This window comes from Miniopterus natalensis, chromosome 9 (genome assembly GCF_054644295.1).
Source record: "Miniopterus natalensis isolate mMinNat1 chromosome 9, mMinNat1.hap1, whole genome shotgun sequence".
NCBI lineage: Eukaryota > Metazoa > Chordata > Mammalia > Chiroptera > Miniopteridae > Miniopterus > Miniopterus natalensis.
Window position 1 is genome coordinate 29,284,700 of NC_142089.1, and position 24,231 is coordinate 29,308,930.

General features: G+C 46.9%; 1 protein-coding gene across 3 annotated transcripts in view; it reads left to right on the plus strand.

Annotated features, from left to right (window-relative positions):
* Positions 1-24,016, plus strand: part of ELAVL4 (ELAV like RNA binding protein 4) — an 85,029-nt gene extending 61,013 nt beyond the window's left edge. The window contains exons 3-7 of one of the 3 annotated variants that reach the window (XM_087819996.1): positions 1,045-1,148; positions 16,553-16,706; positions 18,359-18,584; positions 20,042-20,080; positions 23,183-24,016. In XM_087819996.1, coding sequence (XP_087676122.1) covers positions 1,045-1,148; positions 16,553-16,706; positions 18,359-18,584; positions 20,042-20,080; positions 23,183-23,552 — 893 coding nt within the window. In that variant the 3' untranslated portion in view covers positions 23,553-24,016. The remainder of the gene's footprint in view (positions 1-1,044; positions 1,149-16,552; positions 16,707-18,358; positions 18,585-20,041; positions 20,081-23,182) is intronic. The other 2 variants (XM_016214175.2, XM_016214179.2) reach the window with 2 other exon arrangements.
* The last annotated feature ends 215 nt before the right edge of the window (positions 24,017-24,231 follow it).

A 24,231-nucleotide genomic window follows, 5' to 3' on the forward strand; every position in this document is an offset into this window, starting at 1 on the left:
GTGTTTCTTAAAGGGTATGTCAGAAAATGTAAAGTTTCCTAATGATATTTCTAGCTGATGACACATGGCAGAGCCGATGGACTATTTATAATCAGTGGCACGATCGCAAGCACATTATTTTTATTTCACATAGGGGGAGCCCTGTCACTTGCCACCTCTCTTTGCAGACAAGTTGATGCCATCTCCATGGAAAGAAGCTAAATCCTCTTTGAAAAAATGCTCCTGCACACACCCCCTTTGAGTTAGGAGCTCCCCAGCTCTTTCCAGTAGAACCCACCCCTTTTTATTTGTTGTTGGGCTGGGGGGATGAAGGAGGCAATGATGATTTGTAGCAACTGCTTTAAATTCCGGCCATGCCTTCACGATAACGTCTCCAGTCTCGGCTGCTCAGATCCTGCTGCATTCCTCTGAGTGTGGGTGTGGCTGGTGTGACCCAGGCAGTAGACGCAGCTCCTGCATCCAGCGCTTGCCCCAATTTTACAGGACTGAGCATAGCACAGCTATCTTTGTAGAGCAGCTACTATGTTCTAGGCAATATTCTTGGTAGACATTTTAAATACAATATCTCATCAACTCTCTCAAACCTGTTTGTGGCAAGTGCTGTTATTTCCAGAGAGGAGATGGATGGACACAGGAGATGAAATGACTTGTCTCCAAGTCACACAGCTGATAGGGGAAACCCCGGGACTACAGTTCAGTTCTCTTCTATCAAATGACGCTTGTTTTCCTTCCACTACCCTGTCCTGCCTCTTCCCCATTAAGTGGACATTTGTGTGTATATGGTGTGGGTGTGCAGGGGCACTTACCCCTTCCTAATTTGGGCAGCTTCTATGAGCTTAAAAGCTGATCAGAATGAAACATGAAAGAATTTGGAATTTCTCAACCTGGGGGTAAATCCTGGTATAAAAGGAACCATATACTAGAGGAGGGTTTGGATTCACTGCAGTGGGAAGTGTTATCTCTATAAAGATATTGAGTTCCTCTCTCTCTCTCTCTCTCTTCCTCTCTTTCTCTTTCTCTCCTTTTTAAAAAATGTTTCCACAGGACAGAGTTTAGGGTATGGATTCGTTAACTATATTGATCCAAAGGATGCAGAGAAAGCCATCAACACTTTAAATGGACTCAGACTCCAGACCAAAACCATAAAGGTAAGAGGTGATATGCTGGCTCTTGACTGGGGAGGCGCTGGTTAATTCCATCCCTTTGATCTAATAAATAAATGCTATGAGGGAGCTGGAAGTGGTGTTCTTTATTTACTCAAAGGGCATTTCCCAGGAACGCAAATTGTTACAGAAGAGTGGGGTGAGGGCTGAGTACAGGGAAGGGACCACGAGCTGCGGGACCTCCAGTCTGGAGGGCAGATGGGGTGTCAGGAATGACTACCCCACCTCGAAGGCCTGTGAGCCTGAGTCTGCAGAGATGGCCAGAACTGAGCTACAGGAAGAAGCTGAGACCAGGAAGCTGTTCCAGGCAGAGGGAACAGCACATGCAAAGCTGTGAAAATGTACATAAACAGTGTGAGTGGAGAACAGCATATAGAATAGTGTGGCCTAAGTTTGGATGGGGAGGTAATGAAAAAATGGGGGGCAGAGGCCTCATGTGCCAGTCTGAGCAGCTTGGCTTTACCTCAAGGCAGAGAGAACCCTCCTGAGACTGGAAAAGGAAAAAACAGTTATAAATAAACATACTAGTGTAATAGTATATAAAATCTATGGGAACATAGTAAAGGAACAACAGAAAAGGAACATTCCAGGCGTCTGAGAACAATCAAGACCAGTACCTCATATCTCAGGAAGAGTTAAAGTGAAAAAGAATGATGGGTGCCCAGAGCCTGCTCCTCCAGACCCAGGTTTCTGGGGCTGGATTGTCACTCTCAGTTCAGACTTCACCTGATGGGGATCCTTCAGGAGGTGGTGCTGTTTGCATTGAGGCCCCCTTCTGACAGCCAGTGGTGAGCTCCTGAATGGATCCTGCCTCCTCAGCTTCGCTTTTCTGTCCCCTCCCCCCCCCCAGCATCCTGTTTGGGGGCAGCTGCCGACCAATTAATGAGTCCCATTCTTCATAGCCTGTTAAACCATGGGGAGGTGTCTCCTGGGCACTCTTATCCTCACGACAGCAAGTCTGAACCAGAGTAGGACAAAAGAGAAACCTCTCCCACAATGGAAATCTATAGATGGCACCCACTCTCAGGGTCTGAAAACATAAAACCAGAACTTTTTAGTTCAACAGAGCTACTTTTCCAACATCCAGACTGACCGAGGAGACTAGTGGTGTAAGAGTATCTTAGCTGGGAGGTATCAAAATAAAAACATGTCCAGAACAAAACAAAACCTTCTCTTTTTGGAATATATTATGTGACTTTTTTTCTCTCTTTTTTCCTCCCTCCCTCCCTCCCTCCCTCCCTCCCTTCCTCTCGTCCTTCCTTAAGCAGCTTTACTTTTCCAATTGACTTTAGCTTATTTGTAAAGTTGATTGCTTTCCTGGTCTCATACATTCTGTGGTACACAAAGACCCCCAAATGGGCCTGATTCAGGTTGCCTCAGTCTCGGCTTAGAATCAATCCCCATGAGTTCTCTAAGGGGGAAATAATTGAGAGTTGTTTAATTATGGGGTAGTCCTCTGAGAGGTAGGAGAATTAATTTCTTTCAAAGGAAAAACATACCTATTTTTGTGCTTTAAGTAAAGACGGGCTGCTCACGTCACCTGACTCTTGGATGAGGCCACACCAGGCTGAGAGCTGTATTTGTGGGTGTGATTGATTTTCTGTGTATCCAATTAGAATGTCAGACATTTACTCTTCCCTGATGGACACCCTGACCTTGAAGTGAGAAAGATACTTTTCTTTCCTCTGTGGGTTTTCTTGAAATCCAAACTCCCCCAAGAGCTTAGGATCCAATCATCAGCTGCCCATTCTGCATGATTTGTTTGTTTGTTTGTTTGTTTGTTTGTTTGTTTGTTAAGTGTTCCGTGAAGCCGTGGGCATTTCCCCAAAGACTGAGTGAACCCAGCTTTTCTGATCTCAGAATGCACCCCGGGCCCATCATGCCATCAGAATAGTGCTTTGTCTAAGTGGATGTTGGCGACAAGGAACATTGATTATTTCCGTTCTGTGAAGAGCCAGTCTGCCTCCTTCCCTCCTCTGTATTCCTTTCCCTACCCCCTCACCCACCCTGGCCTCCCCCTGCATCAAAACGCTGCCAACGCATTTGCACCCGGCGGTAACGTGGGCTTCCAAGGCACTGTAGGATTCAAAGTGCACGATGCCATAGCTGAATCAATAATTTCCATTCTCTACGACGAATGAAAATTTAATGTGCAAACCTGGGGATTTCAGCCCTTTCATTAAAGCAGTTTATTTGCTGTACTAAAAATTAAGTTTGAGTGATAGGTTCCTTTATTAACTTTTCTTCCCTTTCCTAAAGGGACACAGTGTTTAAGGTAAAAATCATATTAAAGGGGAGGAAAAAAAGCAAACCTTTTTCATGTGCTGTTAATAGTCTCATCATTTATTAATTTTTAAAAATTGCTTTTCTGCCTTTCGGGCCTCTGTTTACTACTTCTGCTTCAGTTTGCTTGGATACGTGACCTGAGATTTATCTCCTACTCTGACTCCAGGAAGGAATAGATAACTTATCTATCTTGGTGGAGGGAAAGTTGGTTTTGGGGGACTTTTTTTTTTTTTTTGAAACATGCATTACAAAGATCTTCTTGGAACCATCTAGTACATGTTTGCAAATTTTAGTCAAGTTTGTCCCTCCTTCTCACATTTATGGAGCATTTTTGGAGTGTTTCATGCAAAACACACTACTTTAAATGTAACGCACAACATAGGTGCAGGCAAACCAAGAATTGGTTCTTAAGCTTTGAAGGTTAATGAATAGCAGCTAGAGTCAGAGATACTTCTGGAAAGCAGTGAGTGGGTAGTGGAGGCTGAAGTAAGCTGTAGAGCAGTAAAAAGGGCAGCTTTTCTTCAGCTATTGCTGATTACTTAAGCCGCGATTGTTGCCAGATCTTCCAATTGTTCAATAGAAACCGAAATCTAGATTTTTTTTAATGCCAAGCCTCCAATTTCTAAAGGTTGGATACCAAATCAAAACAGTTTAAAGCATTCTGTAGGTGGGCCAAACATAACTTAATAGTTGACCTGTGGACAAGCAGTTGGCAGCCTCTGAACTCAAATTTAAAAACACACTGTTTTGCTGATTGGAAGTGAAAGACTCATTACTAGGCTGCTAGTAGAAGGTCCCCATGAAGGATGGTTCCCTGTTAACAAATATTCACTTCCTCTTTGTTAAGGGGTATGTATTGTGACCATGTGAATACTGAGGGCGTGTGGAGGGCAAGGTCAGGCCACTGTCCTCAAAGAGAATGCAGTGTAGACGTAGACACAGCATTAAAGCAGAGAAAGAGTGTGATTCCTAATCAGCCGCAGTGACTAGGGTGGGTGACTGCAGGTAACTTGCCTATATGGAAAAAACAAGTACCTTCTTTGGAAGTATGGGTTACAGAGATCTCCTCAGAACTGTCTAGTACACGTTTGCATACATGGGACTGCAGGGGAATTGTTCTCTGGATTATAACCTCTTTAGTGGAAGACAGTGGCTAGGTTCCCACCCATCACCTTGGAGATCAGGCTCAGAGAGATGGAGTGACTTGTCCAAAGCCACGTAAATGGCCAGCTGTCAAGCTGAGTTAGCATCCAAAGGTTCTGTAAAGACTTCTGTCAGAAGAGGAGCTGCTTAGTGTGTGACTATGAGCTTGAAAGGAAATAATAGTAATAGTAATGCTATATTATGTTGAGTATTACTCTGTGTCTAACACTGTTCTAACACCTTCACACGCTCGATGGCATTTAATCCTTGAAACATCCCTAGGACTAGGTGCTTTATACAGACCAGCTCTCTTAAAATAGCCCTGTAAGGAGGTGCTATCTATACAAATGAGAAAACTGAGGCCCAAAAAGGTTAAGAGACTTACTCAGGTTCACACAGTTGGTAGTGAGATTTGGGGTAACAACAAAAATATTTTCAAAGGAGCTTTGGCAGTAGATCGTATGTGTTGGGATGTTACATTGCCTGTGTGTTCAGAGTCACATGTGTTCTGTGGGTGTGTGGCTGTGTATTTGGCTCTGCACATATGTGGGTTATACTCCCTGGCATGGGAAGGAGATATAAAAAGCAAACAAATGGATTGCATGTCTCCTCCTGGTTCTTCAGTAAACAGACTTGTGGTTCGGGGCTTCTGCCATCAGCCTGAGCCCTGACCTGCCTTCAGCTCATTTCCAGGCAGTGCTCCAGCGATCCTCCCATCACTGTATCAGGCAGGCATGCCTGACCCACCAGAGCAGCCTGGCTCCTCATTGGAGAATCTGAGTCTTTTCTGAACATTTCAACCCTCAGCCCAGTGGAGATGATTTGCCCCACTTAGGGCTTTGGGGATGCTGTTTGTTTAGGTTTTTTCCCACTTGGCTCCAACATAGATCCCTTTAGACTCTGGAAAGCAATGGGTAAAATGGCGGTGGAGTCTAGAAAATTATTTCCAGTACTCCTCAACCCCACACCTGTGCTGTCTCAGTCCCGACCCTCTCCATGGGCTCCAAAAGAGCAGCTTCTGGATTTGCACTGTAAATCCAGCCTCTTAATAAAAAGCACACCATTGAATCCAGTTGCAGTGGTCCAGGTCTCACATTAATTAGGAACAAAGAAAATCAGATGATTCTGTAGTACTTCGAAAATGGGATATGTTTATCCAAAGTGTGGATACATGTTCAAATGACACTGAGACCCTTCAGTAAAAAGTGATTCAAAATGGGATTCGAGGGTTTGGAATTGCTCCCACTAAAACGTTCACAGCAATAGGACCCCTGCTTGGATTTTAACCTAAGTTTGAGGAGCAGGATTAGAGAAGTATTTGCTGCTCTGCCTCTGGAAGCTCTGTCTCATACGGGACACAGACATGAAAGGACCAACTCTAATGCAATGAGATGGGCAGTCATGTGGCTACAGGGGTTCCCATTTGATTTGAGGGGGTGCGGGGAACTAGGGAGCTGTACAAGGTTTGAACAAGAGAGGGAGCTGGTGAAAGTAAAGTTCGAAGAAGGTTTGCTTGGGTGGTTTGATGAATGAAGCCAGCAACTTGCAGGCTGCTGTGATAGGTTCTTGTCAGCATTAGACATTGGTTTTCATCAGCTCTGTTGGGAGCTTTTTAATTCATTTTTAAAAGTAAGAAATGCTTGTTGATGAATTATTTGGAAAATGAATTATCATATAATAAAGGCAGTATCAGCCATTCCCAACTCAGTGCTGTTACCGTCTTTACATATCTCCTTCCTCTTTTCATTGAGTTACGTGTTTGCAAATGGTTTTGTGTCTTATCTTTTTCTAATAACTACATTAAGCTCTTACTCAAATTATAAAATTATGACTTTAAATAAAACATTCCCAGAGCACAGCTCTTGTGCAAACTGGAGGTGTGAGTGATTTCAGGACCAGGTTAGGGAGGAGGGGACAAAAGGGCTGTCTGCCACTCGGTGAACCCAGGTTGGCACTCAGGCAGGAAGCGGTGCGAGAGTGAGAAGAAGCTTTATTGTGAGGCCCAGTTCCAGAGGGAGCAGGACTAGAAGGGGAAGGAGTGTGAGTGAAGGCTTTTCAGAAGGAAAAATCTCCCTTCTCTGGGAAGGAGAGGGAGAGAGAGCTTTTCATGCAGCCTCTCTGGGCTGTGATGCTTGCTGCTTGGCCATTTCTCCATTTTCACTTTATTCTTCTAACAGCACTAACGGTGCCTCCAGGGGAATCTATGCACACTGGAGTTTTGCAGGTTCCAGTTTGCCCCTCCTGCCTCTTTCTCTCGCCAGGGGTCATCAGGGATCCGTGCCTCCCTCCCTTCCCCAGCATCCACCTGCCTTGCTAAAGGCCTCCATTCCGCTGAGGCATCTCTTCTTTGCACTTGGCATAAGCAATTATTTCTCCTATCACTACTCTTAATGCTTCCGGGGAGTTAGCAGATCATTTTTTGCTGACGGATATCACCCCACCCAGGAATAATAGACTGCCTCCTTCAGTCCTGTTAATAATAAAAAGGCTTTTTCTCCCCCTCCTCCCCCATCACAGTTAAAGTCAGAGCCAGTGCAGGAGCGCTTCCCCGCCAAGGTCAGCGAGGGCGGCTGGATCACTGAATCCCCAAGGAGCCAAGGAGGGCACGTGGCAATGCCAATGGAAACTAGAGCCCGTTTAGCCAGTTGTACCAGGCTGCTCTCTCCCGTGAGAGATTCTGTTTGGCTGCTGTGCTTCCAGGTGCCCTGTTAACTTCCTTTTAGTGAATAATTTCAAGGAGAGGAGCTTGGGAGATAGTTTCCCTGCTATCTCTGCCCAGTGAGGTTGATGTGATCCAGTATCTTAGAGTTCACCCACAGTGTCCTGTGTCTGGATAACAGAAGAAAATTGGGCAGGTCCAGGTTGGGAGGACATGCAGGTTTTCAGAAGTAAGTGGAATGGGGCTTGGGGCTTTGTCAGCCTACAAGCGTAAAAGCAGTCAACGGTGTGATGGGAACTGCTTAGAAAAGAAACTCAGCACACCCGGCTCTGTTATGAGAACCGCGGACTCCAGATCACAGGAAACAGCGGGCCTTTCTCAGCCACTTGGCCAGTGCATCCCTGCTGCCTTGTGTCCCATTCTCAGCTTCACGGTTGTATTATTTATTTTTTAAATATATTTTATTGATTTCAGAGAAAGGAAGGGAGAGGGAGAGATACAAACATCAATGATGAGAGAGTCATTGATCAGCTGCCTCCTGCACGCCCCCGCCTGGGGATTGAGCCCACAACCCGGGCATGTGCCCTGACCGGGAATCGAACCGCGATCTCCTGGATCCTAGGTCGATGCTCAACCGCTGAGCCACGCCTGGCCAGGCTTCATGGTTTTAAAAGACCTGACACCCTAAGGGTTGTCCAGAGGCAAATGACAAAGATAGCAAAGAGGGTGCTCCACTCACGTATTCACCCTGCAATGGTTGCTTTTCCATTCGCTGGGGGGAAACAGTCTGAGTGACTCTAAAGCTCAATCCTGTATTTCAAGAATCTGTGAGGAAAATGGATGAGCTACAATGGTAGAACATTCACTTCGAGTGCTCGTGAGTGCCCAGATGTCATTCAAATGGAGTCATTGGGGACAGTGTAGAAAGGATCCCATACCAGACTGGAGTCCAACTAAATGACCCTAAAGGTCCCTTCCAGGTCTGAGATGCTATAACTTTATGTTGTTTCTGGGCCTCGACTGTTCTGTCCAGTAGAGTAGCCAGCCACTAGCCACATACGGCTATTACTTGAATTTAAATTAATTAAGATTAAATAAAATGCAAAGTTCAATTCCTCAGTCACATTAAGTGCGCTTGAATTACTCCGTAGCTACAGGTAGCCAGTGGCTACCATACTCAACAGCATAGATCTAGAACATTTTCATGATTCCAGAATGTTCTATTGGGCAATGCTGACCTAAAACCTCAGTGACCCTGGGAAATAATCATTTCTCCATGGTTATCACGCATCCCCCGGGCAAATCTGCCGGCCTATCAAAGGTCATAGAGCCTTCCCCTCTTTTTTCCCCCATTATTGTTCAGTCGAAAGAAAGAGCTCTGAGTTGAGATGGAGAGTCAAGTCCCAGCTCTGTCAAAAACTACTAGGATGACCTTGGGAACTTACTTCTCCAGACTTCCTCATCTGCAAAATGGTTCCTTCCAGCTCAAACAATCTAACTAATCGAATATTATAGCGTGATCTTTCCAGCTTGGTAAAATTCCAGGGCAATAGCAGTGTGTGCCAAGTACACGGCTTTTATTTCTCTGTCCGTGTTAACCCGCCATAGCAGAAAGATCCCCAAACTGGAGTCATATCCAGCTTTGTCTTCCTTTGGCTTTGTGACCTTGGATAAGTACTTGACCTCACTGAGCCAGAGTTTGTTATCTGGAAAACAGTACTAATAATATCTCACTTGTAGGTATTCATAGCATACAGTGGGTGCTCAAGTAATGCTCCCCAGAATGAAGAGGAATAGGGTGAGTTCTAAGGTGAAAAGTACCTGAGGAGAAGGGAAGACTTTTTTCCATCTGCATGTTGCAAAGGTGCATAAAGAATGAGTCCGAGTCTTGTTAAGTCTCAGGCAACATTTATAAAAGGTTTTGTGTAGTGGAAAGTATTATGGAGCTTCCAGGTGGCCACAGCAGCCTTATCAGGCTTTCAGAAAGCAAGAGGCAGGGCTTGCAGTTTAGTGAGGACAGTGACCGAGTGTCCGAAGCCCTGAGTCTGAGACCAGCTTATCCATTAACCAGGCCATTAAACCATCAGCACATCTCTCCCCTCTAGGGGCCACCAGACAGTGAGATTCTCGTACTTAGCCCCCTTGATAATTTGATGGACTTCTAAAAAGAAGTTGTAAAGCACACGAATCTACCACCACACCATTATTTTTAAAAGACATTTATCTGGCCTACTGTGTGCCAGAAACCCTCATGATATCCTTGGATACTCTTCAACTCCATGATTCCCTCTAGCTTCTTCTCCACAACAGAGTCAGCAGCTCCCGGGAGCTAAAATTCATTGCATACAGTATATTACACATTTCCATTTCAATTCCGAGAGCATTTATTCCACTCCTGCCCCATGTAAGGTTTTGCAGCTAGATGCCACAGGAGGTCTGCACAAACCACCAGAATGCTCAGACTATTAGCACAGATACAGTATTGGCACAGATGGCTGTGATGAGAGGCAGGGGGTGATAGCTGCTGCCATTGAAACGTGTACCATCTGTGGAGTCCAAGGAGAGAGCAGTCATTTGTGCCTGGGCCTCACGGAGGAGGCAGCATTCAGGCCAGGCCTGGGAGGATGGACAGGAGTCCCTTTTGTCATGATATGATGAACAAACAGCAAGAACAAAGCATGGAAGTAGAAATTTTAGTGCACATTCACTTCTTTTGTTTGAATTGAGGCGGAGAGATTAGCAGGAGTGGAGAGGTCGGGCTGGATCCTGGAGGGCCTTGAATGCTCAGGTAAAGGATTTGAACTTGCTTCACAAGGTGATGGAGAACCATTCAGAGTGTTTGAGCAGGGAGAAGTGGCGCATTCAGAACTCCCTCAGAAATGTTAGCATCAGGCTTTGCCCCTGATAACAGAATATCATGTGTCAGGTGGTGAGCGGGGAAGTATGAGGACTGGGGCCACACGAGCTGACACCTGTCCTTCCTATGGGCAGGGATAAGCCGATCCCCACAGTCAAGGCTGTGGTTTCCAGGAGCCAGCTGGCTTCTTTCTTCTCTCCCAGCTCTTGGAGGTAGGGTTGGAGGTCCTTGGGAGTTGCTCCTAGAAGGCCTGGTAGTACCAGAGTCTGTTCTCTGCTGCTGTTCTCCCGTCTCTTTGAAGTGACTGTCCCCCAGGGAATCTGTATGCCATGGGGAGTTTGTGCTCGCTCAGAGAGTAGGGTGTTACAACAGATTGGGGGAAATCTGCAGCCTGATATTCTGGAATGATCGGTCTTTGTGTGTGTCTCCTCTGCTAGACTAATAATAGTCCTATGTGTCAGGAACTATTGAATTCATCTCTACACCCCCAGTGTCTAGCATAAGGCCTGATTACATAGCAGTCGTACCAAAGCCACTATTTATTGAGCATTTACTGTGTGCCAGGCATTGTGCCCAGGAATCTTATGTGCATTAGTTTGTTTAACCCTCAGACATCTCTGTTAGAAAGCTTCTAAACTATGTTATTCAAGTAATGCTGCTCAGAAAGGTTAAGTTACTTACCCCAAGGTCTCACAGCCAGTAAGTGGTCAGGGTTTAAACCCACATCTCTTCAACCCTAAAGTCCTTTCTCTTAACAAGGTTGCTCTGTCTCCCTTCCATTCCAGAATAGATGGTCAATTTCAGTTAAGGTAAGATAAATGAGAACTTCCTTGAAGTGACCTGTCTCAAAATATAGTTGCCTGATACTCTAACCAGTACCTATCTGTGAGACCCACAAGAAAATGGGTGATAAAGACCAGAAGGATGCTCCTAGTGTGTGGAGCTAGAATAGAAATAGGAAAGGGGTAGAAGCTATGGAGGAGACAGTTTAGAACTCAGTAGAAGAAAGAATTTTCCAATAACCAGTGATGGTGTAGGATGCCTTATGAGGTAGTGAGCTTCCTGTCCCTGGAAATGTGTAAGGTGAGTGGCCAGCTGTTTGGACCCTGCCTACTTTTAGCATCAAGTTTCTGTGAAGCAGGTTTCAAGGATGGTGCTTTCTGTTGGGCTCACCAATGTCACCTGTAACCTTTTTTCCCACTGACCATGAACCACGGGTGTAGAATGCTAAGCTCATGAAAACACCCAGTTAGTGAGAGAAGTCCTTTTTGTAATTTGAAGGGCCCAACAAATGCTGCCTCCAAGTTCTAAACCCATTGAGAGATGAAACAAAAGAATAAAGCATGTGGAATCCCGAGGTCATTTTATTACTGATTAATGCCCAGATGCGTTCCATGTATACAATGGGCTTCCTAACACAGGACCCCACACTTGGACAGATTGACATACCCTGTCATGGGCGCTCTGGCCCCCACAGGCCTCCCCATAAGAAAGCAGAGCCTGCTCCCATTAGAACTTGAGACCCTGGAACAGAAAGTGCTTCCAGCTGGCATCTGACTCCCGGAGGGAGGAAGCAGGCAGCTTCTGCAGTGCCCGTGCCCGTTGCCTTCACCGAAGCCTCGGTGGAGCAGGCGCTCCGCTGCCCCGGCCTAGACTGTTTCTCCCAGGGGCTCCCTCCACGGTGACGGGAACACGGGGCGTGTAAAATGTGTGTCTCCCACCAGTGTCCCCCAACAGGAGCAGCCCTCTGTTCACACTCCTCATCTCTTTGCTTACTTCCCTCGCCAAACTATGGGCTCCTTGAAGCAGAGCCCTCCCAGGCCCCAGCACAGGGCCCGACGCTCAGGGGGTGTCGAGGGAGGGGTGGAACGAATGAGCTTTCACCTTCCAGTGCCAGCGTTTTCCAGGGCGGAGAAGGATGCCTTTTCCTCTCATCTCATCTTTCTCATAACACCCAAGATCATGCCTTTATCATGTCTTCTAACTCCTCTCCCTCTTCTGTACCGTGACGGGTCAGACAAGGGGCAGGCGTTGCCAGGTGACTCGGGAAATGCTTTCCCCAGGCCAAGCCCTGGCTGTGCAGGTGAAGGCACCTGGGAGCGCTGTGTGGGGGCAGCCCCCGGCCCTGGTCCGGCTGCCCTGCCTGTGAGGAGTGACAGTGCCTGCCTTACCACCTTCGTGAGAATCGCTGAGAGCAGCCTTGCGAGGTCATTTTGGAAAATGGAAAGTACTTTGTGGATGGGAAACAGTGGAATCTGTAGGAATGTGCTCGAGCTGATTCATGGCAGTCATGTGGTAAAAGACAATCCAGACCCACCAGGATGACCGAGGACAGTGCTTCTATAGGAACTCACTGGCAGTGTTCCAAATGTTTTGCTTGTGTGGCAAAATTGAAAAGTATGTCCTGTGAGGGCTAGAGTCCAATGCTGGCCCACAAAAGCCCTTATGACTCATTAGTAATCATATTTACTAAGTACCTACTAACTCCTAGGTATGTGCTAGACACATTCAACCGATTATCTCAGCGCTTTACAATAACCCATCAAAGAATTGTCTTCCCTTCTACCAATAAAGAAACGAAGACTAATCGACATGTAATTACTTGCCCAAGGTCAATTACCTGCCCACAGTAAGGGCACATAGCTTCATGCTATACTGTCACTCTTAGAGGGGTAGTGTTGCTGAGAGCCTGCAGGGATGGAGAGAGAAGGGAAATTTGGAAGGACTGCAGATCTTCCCTCAGGATCATTTGTAAAGTTAGCCATTCACCGTCACCTCCCTTTGGGCCACCCTTCCCCAGAGAGAAGAGTAGCCTCCCTCCTTCCTGCTTTTTCTGAGCTGCAGAGCAAGATCAGAGCTGGCCTAGAAATGCCAGTCCTGTCTTCAGAGATTCTGGATGAATGAAGCAAGCTGGACCCACCCTGGTCTAGGCACAGGGTTCTCCAGGACGCTGCCTCCAGCATTGGAAGCCCCAGGCTCTAGGTCAACAATGCCTGACTCTGCAGGAGCTGAAAACTGAGATTTTTAGAAATGTTTCACCCTAACAAAGGGCCTGCACTTGTAGTCACTCAGTGAGGACCTAATGAATGTATGAGGAGACTTGCAAAGTTTAGATACTGGAAGGAGTGTTTTGGATATTGAATGTGGGAAGATCCTTTTTTTTTTTTTTTTTTTTTTTTCTGTCATTTCTGCCCACTCCCACTTCAACGTGTTTCCTGGACAGGCGACTAAGAGAACAGTAGACTTCAGGTTCCAAATAGAGGAGAAAAGCTAAGCAGCGGGAATTGGCTTGGCAGAGAATAGCCAGGGTGCTGCTCACCTTCGGGACGTGTCGCTGCTCCGTGGCTGGGGCTTGTCTCTGGGGATCGGTAGCAGTAATTCTCCCTGGCTGAGGATCTCCCTCTGTCAGAATCATCTTTTGAGGAAATGGTTCTGGTTGTGTCATTGGCTTCCCAGTGCCAGCTCCTTTTCCCAGCAGGTCCATCCTAGCCCGCTCCCCTCTATACTCCGGTTCTGGCTCCCAGAACTAATGGGAATCAAGGTCATTACTCTCCATTGAGCATTTACTGGGTGCCAGGCACTCACTACATCAAGCCCTTGACCTTCATCTTCTTGTTGGTCCTCACAATAAAGGAGAGACATCAGCAGGCCACCGTTCTCTGACCCCACCACACTGTCACATCACCTGGCTCTCCTTCAGTCTCTCCTCAGCTCTGTCTCCTTCCTGGCCCTTTCAACCCTTAATTAGAGGGAATTTAGTCTCTCCCTTCTCTGTGTTCCAGTTGCACCTATACATAGCCCTGGAATAGCACACATCTGTGGCACTGTGGTAATTGGTCCATATGTGTACTATCCCATTCTTCCATTTAACTCCTTTATTGAGTACCTTCTGAGTGTTGCCTGTTGCACGCATCGCACTTGGAGGCCCTTTAGGGGGAGAGACCGTGCCTTGCTCTTGCGTGTTATATATCCTTAGCAGGCAGCACTGTGCCTGGCTCATAGCTGACCCTCAGGAAATGTGTGCTGGGGCGGCCTCTAAATGATGCCTAGCCCTACAGTACTCTTTCAGTCATTCCAACGCCAGACACTGGAGAATGGGAAATCTATCCCTTAGCTCTTAGCTTAATGGGGAAACATAGCTGTGATTCTGGATGCTTAACTCTCAGTGGTTTCCCCTTAATTCTCAGGAATCCAAGCTGCAATTAACCCCAAAGAGCCATTCATGCCGGCATCATTCATTATGAGCTGTGGGTGTTCATTCACTCTTTCAGTGGGTGTTGAGTGGCCTGTGGGTACCAGTCTCTGTGCTGGGAGCGAGAGCCACAGAGATGAGTAAGACACGCATGACCTGAAGATCTGCAGACTAGGTGGACAGACGGCGAACCAGCGTCAGAGCAGGTTATATACCGTGGGTGCAGCTCCTTGAGAGCCCTGCTGGGTGAGGGCCTCTTAGGAGGAGGTGACATCAGGGGAAGCTATTTAGAGAAGGTGGCATTTGAGCTGAGCCTGAAAGAAGAGGAAGATTTGGACCTGAGGAAGCAGGTGGTAAATTTTCTCCCATGAGCAAACACAAAGAGGTGGGAAGGTATGTTTTAGGGGAACACAAAGGTCATTCAGATAATTAATGTGTCAGTAATTGGCAGGGGTAAGACAAGAGTGACCCTCATTACCATGGATGTATCACTATGTTTTTCTTTCTTTCTCCCTACTGCTCCCTCCTCATGCCTAAAAAATAGTTTTGGAAGGTTATAACCAGAAAGACTTTGTCCCTTAACGGACAGGGTGGGAGAGCCTTGTGTGGAGGGGCACCCTGTCCAGGCAGTCTCATGGGTTCTTGGTTCTTCACCCCCTACCCCCAGAAATGCACACACAGGGCCCCTCCATGTAAAGGCCCTCTGCCTCGCACCCATGGCCCAGGAAGGAGCCTGGAGAGGCCGCCATGAGCTTCCAGAAGATGTAGACATTGCGGCAAGCTGCCTTGCTCCATCAGCCTGGGGAGGCCAGCGAGACAAATTGTCACTCACGTCATGTGTCTGTTGAGTCAACATCTATTTGTAGGTGTGGAACCCATAGAGAACCTGGCATCTCTGTCATGGAAAGAGTACCACGGTGAGGGGTCTGCTCACCCCTCATTCCTCCTTGCTAGACCCCATCTCAGATACAAGGTCTGCTCCCCTGCTGGAGATTTAGTGCCAGAGGTCCAGTTTAACATGTACCATTCCTTTTGCATACAAGCTTTTGTGTGTGCACAGTGTGCACACACATGCACACACACTCACCCCTATAGTCTTAGCAGGTTACAGGTGAAATAAAACTCCCAACCGAAAACTGCTAAGGCAAATAGGTCTCTTCCTGCCCGACACTGTCAGATGTGCTCTCAAATGACTGTTTTCATCGCCTATTCTGAGCCATAACCGCCCCAGAAATAGCTTTAGCAGGAAAGTGCTTTTGTTAGACTAGCTGTAAATTATATTTCAAACGTCTGATGTTGTTTTCTTAAGAAATAAATAAATAAGTAAATGAAAGTCTAAAATTAATGACTGCTGGGGTTTGCTTTGCTCGTGTGTGCTGCTACAGACTTGGCTTCTTGCAGATGGAATTTCAGATCTGTTTACACTTCTGTGTTAGCTTTTGGGGGGTGGGGAAAGCAGCGGAGATCTGGGAGGGCAAATTTCCAAAGCCAAACTTATAAGCATGGGTGAGGCTCCCGCCCCCTCCCGCTGCCCTCTCCTCCCCCCTCACCACCATGCCCTCACTTTGTTTATTGTGGTTTTATCTGCTCCGCCTCCAAGTTCGAAGGCAACTGGTTCTTGCAGATGTTCCGAGGAGGTCACATATCCAGTTTCACAAGCAGATGTTCATTCAGCCCCATTTCACCAGCGCTTTGTCATTCAGCGAGAGCAGACCTTGTGGGAGCAGATCGGAGCAACACAAAGGATGGAACATAAAAAGTCTCGCCAAGAACCTGATCGCTTTTATGTGCTCCAGAAGAAGGGGCTGGGGGTGGGGAGGGTGAAAGGAGAGAAATCCGCAGAGCAGAATTTTATGGTTTTGGGGTTTTTTTTGGTTTATTCAAAGATGATTATGTGTTGGATACAGTAAATCATCTGTACACCCACACCCAGGAGGTAAATCTTCAGAACTCCAAGCGTGGGCAGTTCTGAATTTAACAGCTGCCATACAGTAGCTATTTTGTTCTGCACTTAGGGACCCTTATCTGTGCATTTGTTTTAAGTTATCGTCGACCCTCCCTTTGCCCCTCTATGGCTGTTCTCCTGGTTCCCGTCACTATTACAAGAGGAGCTGAAACTCCGAGCTCCTGAGTTGTTTAAACTGACGCGGTGAGTTAGGCTGATAGATGGGGCACTCGTCTTGGTTGTTGACTCAGTCTCCCCTCTGAGGGTGTTGCCTATAATGGATTTAGCTCCTCTTGCCTTTTCCTAGGTCTCCTATGCCCGCCCGAGCTCTGCCTCAATCAGGGATGCTAATCTCTACGTTAGCGGCCTCCCCAAAACCATGACCCAGAAGGAACTGGAGCAGCTTTTCTCGCAATACGGCCGCATCATCACCTCACGAATCCTGGTTGATCAAGTCACAGGTTAAGTGTTTCTTTGTCCTTTCTTTCCTCGTGTCTCGGTGTCACCGGCCAGTGCCCTGTGACCCATGGGAGCAGAGGGGTAATGGTAACTGAGGGTAGAGGATATGGGTCATGAGCAGACAGAGCTTTGACGTAGGAGAAAGGCTTCTTCTCAGTCAACTGCCCGCCTTTAAAGTGGGCCATCTCGGGAGGCAGGGGACCCCCACCATGGGAACTGCTCCAGCAGCAGCTGATCCCCTTGGCAGGGCTGTGACAATGACACAGGCATCAGGTTGAGAGTGGGACTATATGACCCTCAATGTCTCTCCAACCCTCAGCCAGCTTCCATCACATTTGTGTGTGAAAAGAGCCTGTATGTATAGCTCTAGCCCCAGTGGTAGTGTTATAGAGCTAGAGGGAACTTCACACGCCCCATTTTACACGTGAGGAAATGGAGGCCCAAAGTGGGGGATCTTACTTCAGTCCAGCCAGTTAGCAGCAGAGTAGAGATATGAACCCAGGATCCAGTACTGAGGTATCTTCGTCCACACTAAAGAAAGGCAACCACCACCTCTCAAGGAGCCCCAGGTTGCATTTTTAATGACAAAATGTTTTTACCTACTCCCAGCTTGATCCCAGTTTAAAGCACCCCCTGGGAACAGTTCAGCACATGCTTATTTAATTCATGCACCCAACCCTCACTGAAGCTGCTGTGCCACAGACACTGTGCAGAGGGCCACGGGGTCCGGGGGTGAAGGAGACACTGGGGTCCAGGGATGGAGGAGGTGCAGTTCTTGCAGGACTCCCGCGTGATGAATGCCTGCGAGAGACTGCCCCATACGCGGTGGGAGCGCAGGAGAAGGCGCGCTATGCCCCGTGGAAGTTGTTGGGAAGGCTCCACTGAGGATATGAAGTTTGAGCAGGGATTTAGAGGATGACTTGTAGTTATCTGGGAGGCAGATAGGATGCATCCAGTAGTGTAGGCGAGTAGGGCACAGTTCAAGGCAAGAGTCAAGGAAGAACCCAGCCTGTCCTAGGAACATCTGGCAGCTCAGCACCACTGGCATGAGGCTCAACAGGGGATTTGGGGCAAGATCATCAGGGCTATAAATGCCACTCCAAGAAGTCTGAACTTCATCTGTTTGCAACATGGAGCCATGGAGGGGTTTGCGGGGGCGTATTTGTTTGTTATTTTATGTTTGGCGTGGGAGGCCGTGAGAAACAGGTACCATGCACAAGGTAAAAAATTGAAAAGGTACAAAAAGGGTACAGAAGACAATTTTGAAGGGTGCGATGTGGTCAGGGTTTGCTCTCTTCTAACAGGTTATGTAGTGGTTCGGTGTGGGGGGTGGGCACCCGGACAGTGGACGATCCGTTACAGCAACTCAAGGGAGATGAGGACCGGGCAGGGCGGTGGTGGAGGGTGGAAGTGACAAATGTGAGAAAGGCCTGTGTTCTGCAGGTGGAAGTCACCTGCCCAGAGCCGTGAAGGCAGAAGTGCAGGCAGGTGCATTTTGATGGGTGAGGGATATTCAGGGAGCCAGGCTCAGGCCTGGCCCCGCCAGTGGGCTGACTCCCCACAGAACGCCCCTGGGGCCCAGCCCATCTCTTCCCGGAGATGTTTACCAGTTTGGCTCGCTCACTCTTCATGAAGGTTCTTTCTCTTTCCCCAGGAGTGTCCAGAGGGGTGGGATTCATCCGCTTCGATAAAAGGATCGAGGCAGAGGAAGCCATCAAAGGGCTGAATGGCCAGAAGCCCAGCGGTGCTACAGAACCGATTACTGTGAAGTTTGCCAACAACCCCAGCCAGAAGTCCAGCCAGGCCCTGCTCTCCCAGCTCTACCAGTCCCCCAACCGGCGCTACCCCGGCCCACTTCACCACCAGGCCCAGAGGTTCAGGTAGGCATGCCCGCCTGCCCACTCGCCTTGCCACCTGGGTACAGGGCCGGGTGAGGGCCTGGGAAGCCCATGGACCTGAAGGATGGGGCAAGGGTAAGAACCTCCGCCCCCTGGAATCACTGTGCAAAACTCCCCTCCCCCCAGCCTTGGTTTTCACTCCCATGAAATGAGACAATTGGAGCAGAGGATCTTCCAAGCCCCTTTTCGACTTACCACCATGACTGTGGTTAAACCTCAGATTCCTTGGTTGGAAAAAAAATTTCTGCATTTAACCAAATAAGAAGGTTCCATTTCGACAAGAGTTAATCACAGGTGTGACCAGAGTCAGCAGCTTAGACTTAAGGCTAAGGCAGTGGCCTTAATACAGTCAAAGAAAAGAGTAGGTCTGGAGGCAGATCCTTGCCAGAGAGAGTGGGTGGCCTGCCCTCCTGCAGGTAACTGATGGGTTAGGTGCGCAGGGGTGCTCTCTTTTGTATTAATTTTGCTCTGACTGTTAAGTCAGCAGTCTCTGGGAAAACACGGAGGGAGGTTTTGTCCAAACCTCATTAGTGTTTCCTTCAGGTACCCACCCATGTCCCAACTTCCCTTTAATGAAACGGTCCTTCTCCTTTTCAAACGTCACATGGGAAGAGAGTCAGCCCTTCCATCTGGCCACAATGAGAAGAAAAACCAGCCTCCGTGGTATCCTCCCATGTCCTTGAGTTTGAAATGGTTAATGATTTCATGAAGAGTCCAAGTCATCTAATTTTTATTTTGTGCAAGAGGGCATGCAGTATTTATGTAAAACGCTTTCCAGCAGGCTTCTGATGGTGGAAACTATGGTTACTACTGCCCCATGGTGTGAATAGCTTGTCCCCAAAAGGTACTGAGCTCGAAGGAGATTATAACATAATAGCAGTTTACTGGGGGATGCTTTCAGGTTGTAAATAGTAAGCTAATTTTTAAAGATCTTAACCCCCCAAACTACCCCTGCCCCCCCCAAAATGCGTGTAATGAGAAGATTTAGTTAATGTAGCTAGACTAAGAGAAAAGATCCGTCCTGATATGCATTGTGCGTGTGCATGTATTGTTCATATGAAACAGAACTTCATTCACAAGTCTAATTATAATAAAATGTGAACAACTTAAGAAGCCGCCTCTTTTTAACAATTTCACACACAATATAAAATAAAATACACACAAATGTTCTGAGAGGTGGGGGGAGTGGGATTAATTCAGACCTTGAAAGAAAGGGAGATTCATTAGACACTTGCTTTAAACTCTAGCATTGACCTGAACATGAATTACTTGTAATAGGAGGCAGGAAAGTGGGGAGCTACTGGTGGACAGACTCCTCAGCACTGGGGCAAGTTGCTGAGCTTTTCTTCTTTGAAAATGGAGCATTCTTATTAATAGTTCCATTGAGCGATCTTGCCATCTGTGAGGCATTAACCCAGAGACCCTCCTTCTCTTTGCAGGCTGGACAATTTGCTTAATATGGCCTATGGCGTAAAGAGGTAATTAAAACTCCACAGATTGCCAGATGTCCGTGTTGGCACAGACCGGGGCTAGAATTTTTTTTTAATTCACTAACTTTACTTTTTTTTTTTTTTTAATTCTTCCTTTTTCTTCCACCAGCATGTCAAATTCTTAATTTTAATTTCAGACTTCAGTTGGTTTTGTTTCTTTTAGGGCACACAAATTGTGTTTGTGTGTTTCACGTTTTCTTTTATTTGCAGGTGGGCTTCTCCTCTGGTTCAGGTGCCACAGCTACCAAGCCCTCGATAGTCTGGTCCTCTGAGCGCCTTCCCTAAGGGGAAAGGCTCCAAGTCTGCCAGCTGATTTTGCAAACTTGCAGAGCAACTGTTTTGCATTAGCAATGCCAAGATTCAGTTAAGAGGGCAAATTCCAGCAAATCAAAATTAGAACATTTTGCTAATCATGGTTGACAATCTTATGATTGTCAGTGGAAAAATTAGATTTTGGCCTACCAGCCCCTGGCCAAAGCATGAATAAATGCGTGGATGACCTTCTGCCTCCTGCCCCCGCCCCCGCCCTCACTGTGCGTTTCAGGGCACAGCCTGAGAATGAAGTGTATCTGTGCGCACCTCAGCCAGGGTTTTGTGTGTTTTTTTGTTACAGGTTTTAACAGTTGTAAATCCTCCCATGATTATATGTGTGTGTGTGTGTTTTAAATTTGCTGTTTTCACTGAAAGCTTGTTTGTAAGGTCAGGCAGGGGCTGAAATAGAGTCAGAGCTTCGGGGCTCTCTGAATGCAGTCACACGGGTGCTCCAGATCTAGCCTGAAGGCAGAATCTCGGGGAGCGGAGTGCGTTAGGTCACCGTGTCCATGAGATTCCCAAATGTGCTCTTGATAAGCTCCACTGAGCTGCTAGGGACCCAGCAGCTTCATCAGCCTGCTCGGTAGAGCTGCACAGTGCAGTTCCCCTCCCTGCAGTCAAGGGAAGGAGATGTGGCCTTTAATAGCCCGCATCACACCCCTGTACCAGGCAGTTCTTTCACCACTTGGCCACTCATGGTAAGTACGCCGACCATGGAAACAGGCACACAGTGGAGGACATCACCTGACAGCAGACCCCGCTATCAGAGTGCCAGTGTCTCCAGTCTCAGTCCCAGTACCAGGGAGTGACTGATCTCCAGGTGTCTAACACACTGCTTGCCTGTTCCCACACACTTTACACCTTTCCCAGCTCCACCCCCTACCTCTGCTCCTCTCTAGCAAGTCCTACAACGAGAGAGAGAGAGAGAGAGAGAGAGAGAGAGAGAGAGAGAGAGAGAGAGAGAGAGAGAGAGAGAGAGAGAGAGAGAGAGAAAGAGGGGGGGGGGAGGGAGGGAGGGGGGGAGGGAGGGGGGGGAGGGAGAGGGAGAGAGAAGCCTACACATAGATGAGGCCAGGAGAGACACAGCAGCAGCATGCGTGGCTGCCGCCTCCACCAGCTCCCCACCCACAGTAAACATCACTAGTTGATAAGAGCAGTCACTCTCTTGTCCTGTTAAACCAGGTTTGGATCTAGAACCCTTCCCACCAAAGTGCTCCAGGGAGCCGTAAGCAACTAGAGTAGAAACCTCTTTGCTGACCCTGACCGGCCTTACGCACCCTGAGCTGTCCTCTGCTTACACACTTGAATGAGGGCAATCCATTCAGTTGCAGGGAAAAGACGGAGACAGTCTTCGGAAGTGATGCAAACAGTGATTAGGCATGGCCTTGCCCTTCTGAGAATCTGTACGATGATGTTTTTGGTTTCAACTGTTTGTTTGTTTTTAAGTGAGAGGGGAGATTCACTTAGGAATAATACTAAAAATGGTGTCCGTTGAGTTGCTGTGTTTAGAATATCTCCAGCCACCATTTGATGGTCTAAATTCTAAATACAGAACCTTCCTTCCATAGGACTTTCAAATCACCAAGAATACTTGCTTATGTTTCAAATAGTTCTCTGCTTCTCCTACCCCCCACCTTTAAAAAAAAAACCAAAAACACACAACACACAGCACAACCAAATGAAAAGCAAGATACTAGCCAGTGTATAGGGTCAAAAGCCCTGTATAAGTTTGGTATGAAACAAAATGTTAACAAATGTCTTCCTGCTGTAGGCACTGGCAACCTAATTGTTTCATCTGATGCATCCATCATGAATCACGCATGGATACATTAAATCAGACAGTGAATAGGATATGAAGGGTTGTTTTTTCTTTTCAAGATCAAGTGAAAACCAAGATTTCGAAGCCAAACACAAAAGTAGTTGTAATAGGGCAGATAACAGTTTTCTGCTTTTTTAAAATGTACAGTGATTCAAGATGTACAAATGCACAAACCACTTGAAATCTCACTCCTGTGATGCTTAGAAATGAATTCCAGATAATATAGCATCAAGGAGTGATACATCTTTATTATTATAGCTCATTTGGCGGGGGGGGGGGGGGGGGGGGGGGGGTGAGGTGGGGGAGGCTCTTTTGAATAAGTGCCAAATGAAACATGAGCCACCCATCTGATTAGTAACAATACGTGTCTGCTCATTCCCCGTATCTCCGTCCTCAATAACATCAAGAGCCCTTCGACAACCGTAAGTCAAGGGACTGCAAAGACGGTAGACTTGAGCACTTCCAGAGTCATCCCCTAAAAAATACCTTAAAAAATAAAGTTTCCCAAGCATTGACATCCACCAGTGTTACTCACTTCTTCAGTTACTAAACATTCCTTGAGTTTCTACCTGTCACTGTGTCTGTGAGATTCACATAGTGCTCCACTGAATAAACAAGTAGAGCGACAGAATGAATGGAATCAAGCCCCTTCCCCAGGAGCTCACGACTGTCGTGGGGGGAGAGGAGAAGGGTCAGGATGGGATACCCTATGGGCAGGTTCTGTCACAGAACTATGATAGGGCCTTGTTCTGGGAGTTCCTTGTGGTTTTTAGCAATTGCCCCAGGCCTCTCTCGGCATATACGCGCCTCCGCCAACCTAGCCGTTCCCATCAGAGCAAATGCTACAGACATTAGTTTTGGCATTTTGGATTTTAAACCCTGAAGACTCTCCTGCAAACACTCACTCAGCCCTCTGCCCCGTGTCTGTGTCTGTGCATCTCTGTGTTATCCTCGGTCAGACTGATGTCTGGACCAGTCCCCCCTTCTGCTTGTCCCCCCAGGTTCTCCCCAATCACCATTGATGGGATGACAAGCCTTGTGGGAATGAACATCCCTGGTCACACAGGAACGGGCTGGTGCATCTTTGTCTACAACCTATCCCCCGATTCCGACGAGAGTGTCCTCTGGCAGCTCTTCGGCCCCTTTGGCGCAGTGAACAACGTCAAGGTCATCCGCGACTTCAACACCAACAAGTGCAAGGGATTCGGCTTTGTCACCATGACCAACTATGACGAGGCCGCCATGGCCATCGCCAGCCTCAACGGGTACCGCCTGGGAGACCGAGTGTTGCAAGTTTCCTTTAAAACCAACAAAGCCCACAAGTCCTGAATTTCCCATCCTTAATTATTAAAATATATATATAAATATATACGAACAAAACACACGTGCGCGCACACACATACACACACACACACACACACAAGAGAGAGAAACAAACCTTTCAAGGCTTATATTCAACCATGGACTTTATAAGCCAGTGTTGCCTAAGTATTAAAACATTGGATTATCCTGAGGTGTACCAGGAAAGGATTTTATAACGCTTAGAAAAAAAAACACAAAAAAATACAAAAAAATACCTTTGATGCATTGAATGTTCTTTCATAGCTGTCGTTGTTGAATATAATATACATAGATAGCGATGTGCAGGGATTTTTACCCAGCCAGCTAACTTTACTACCTTCCTTGAAGGTGGGTCTTTTTAAGATGACCATTCGCTCATTTGAAGAAGAAAAATAAAAAACAAAAAAAAATAATAAAAATAAAACAATTTTTACAAAGTAATGGGATTCAAAGAAAGAAAAAAAGATTTTTCTTTTTTGTCAAAATGTTGATCCAATCAGATTGGTAAAAAAAAAAAAATACCCACAAAAATTAAAGAGGAATAATAAAAATTGCAAAAATGAAAAAAACTTTTGCAAATTTTTTTATTTTTCCTTTTTTCTTTTATATCATGTGAACTAAAACAGTCTTCTGTTAGGGGATGGGGGCAAGGGAGATACCTGATGAC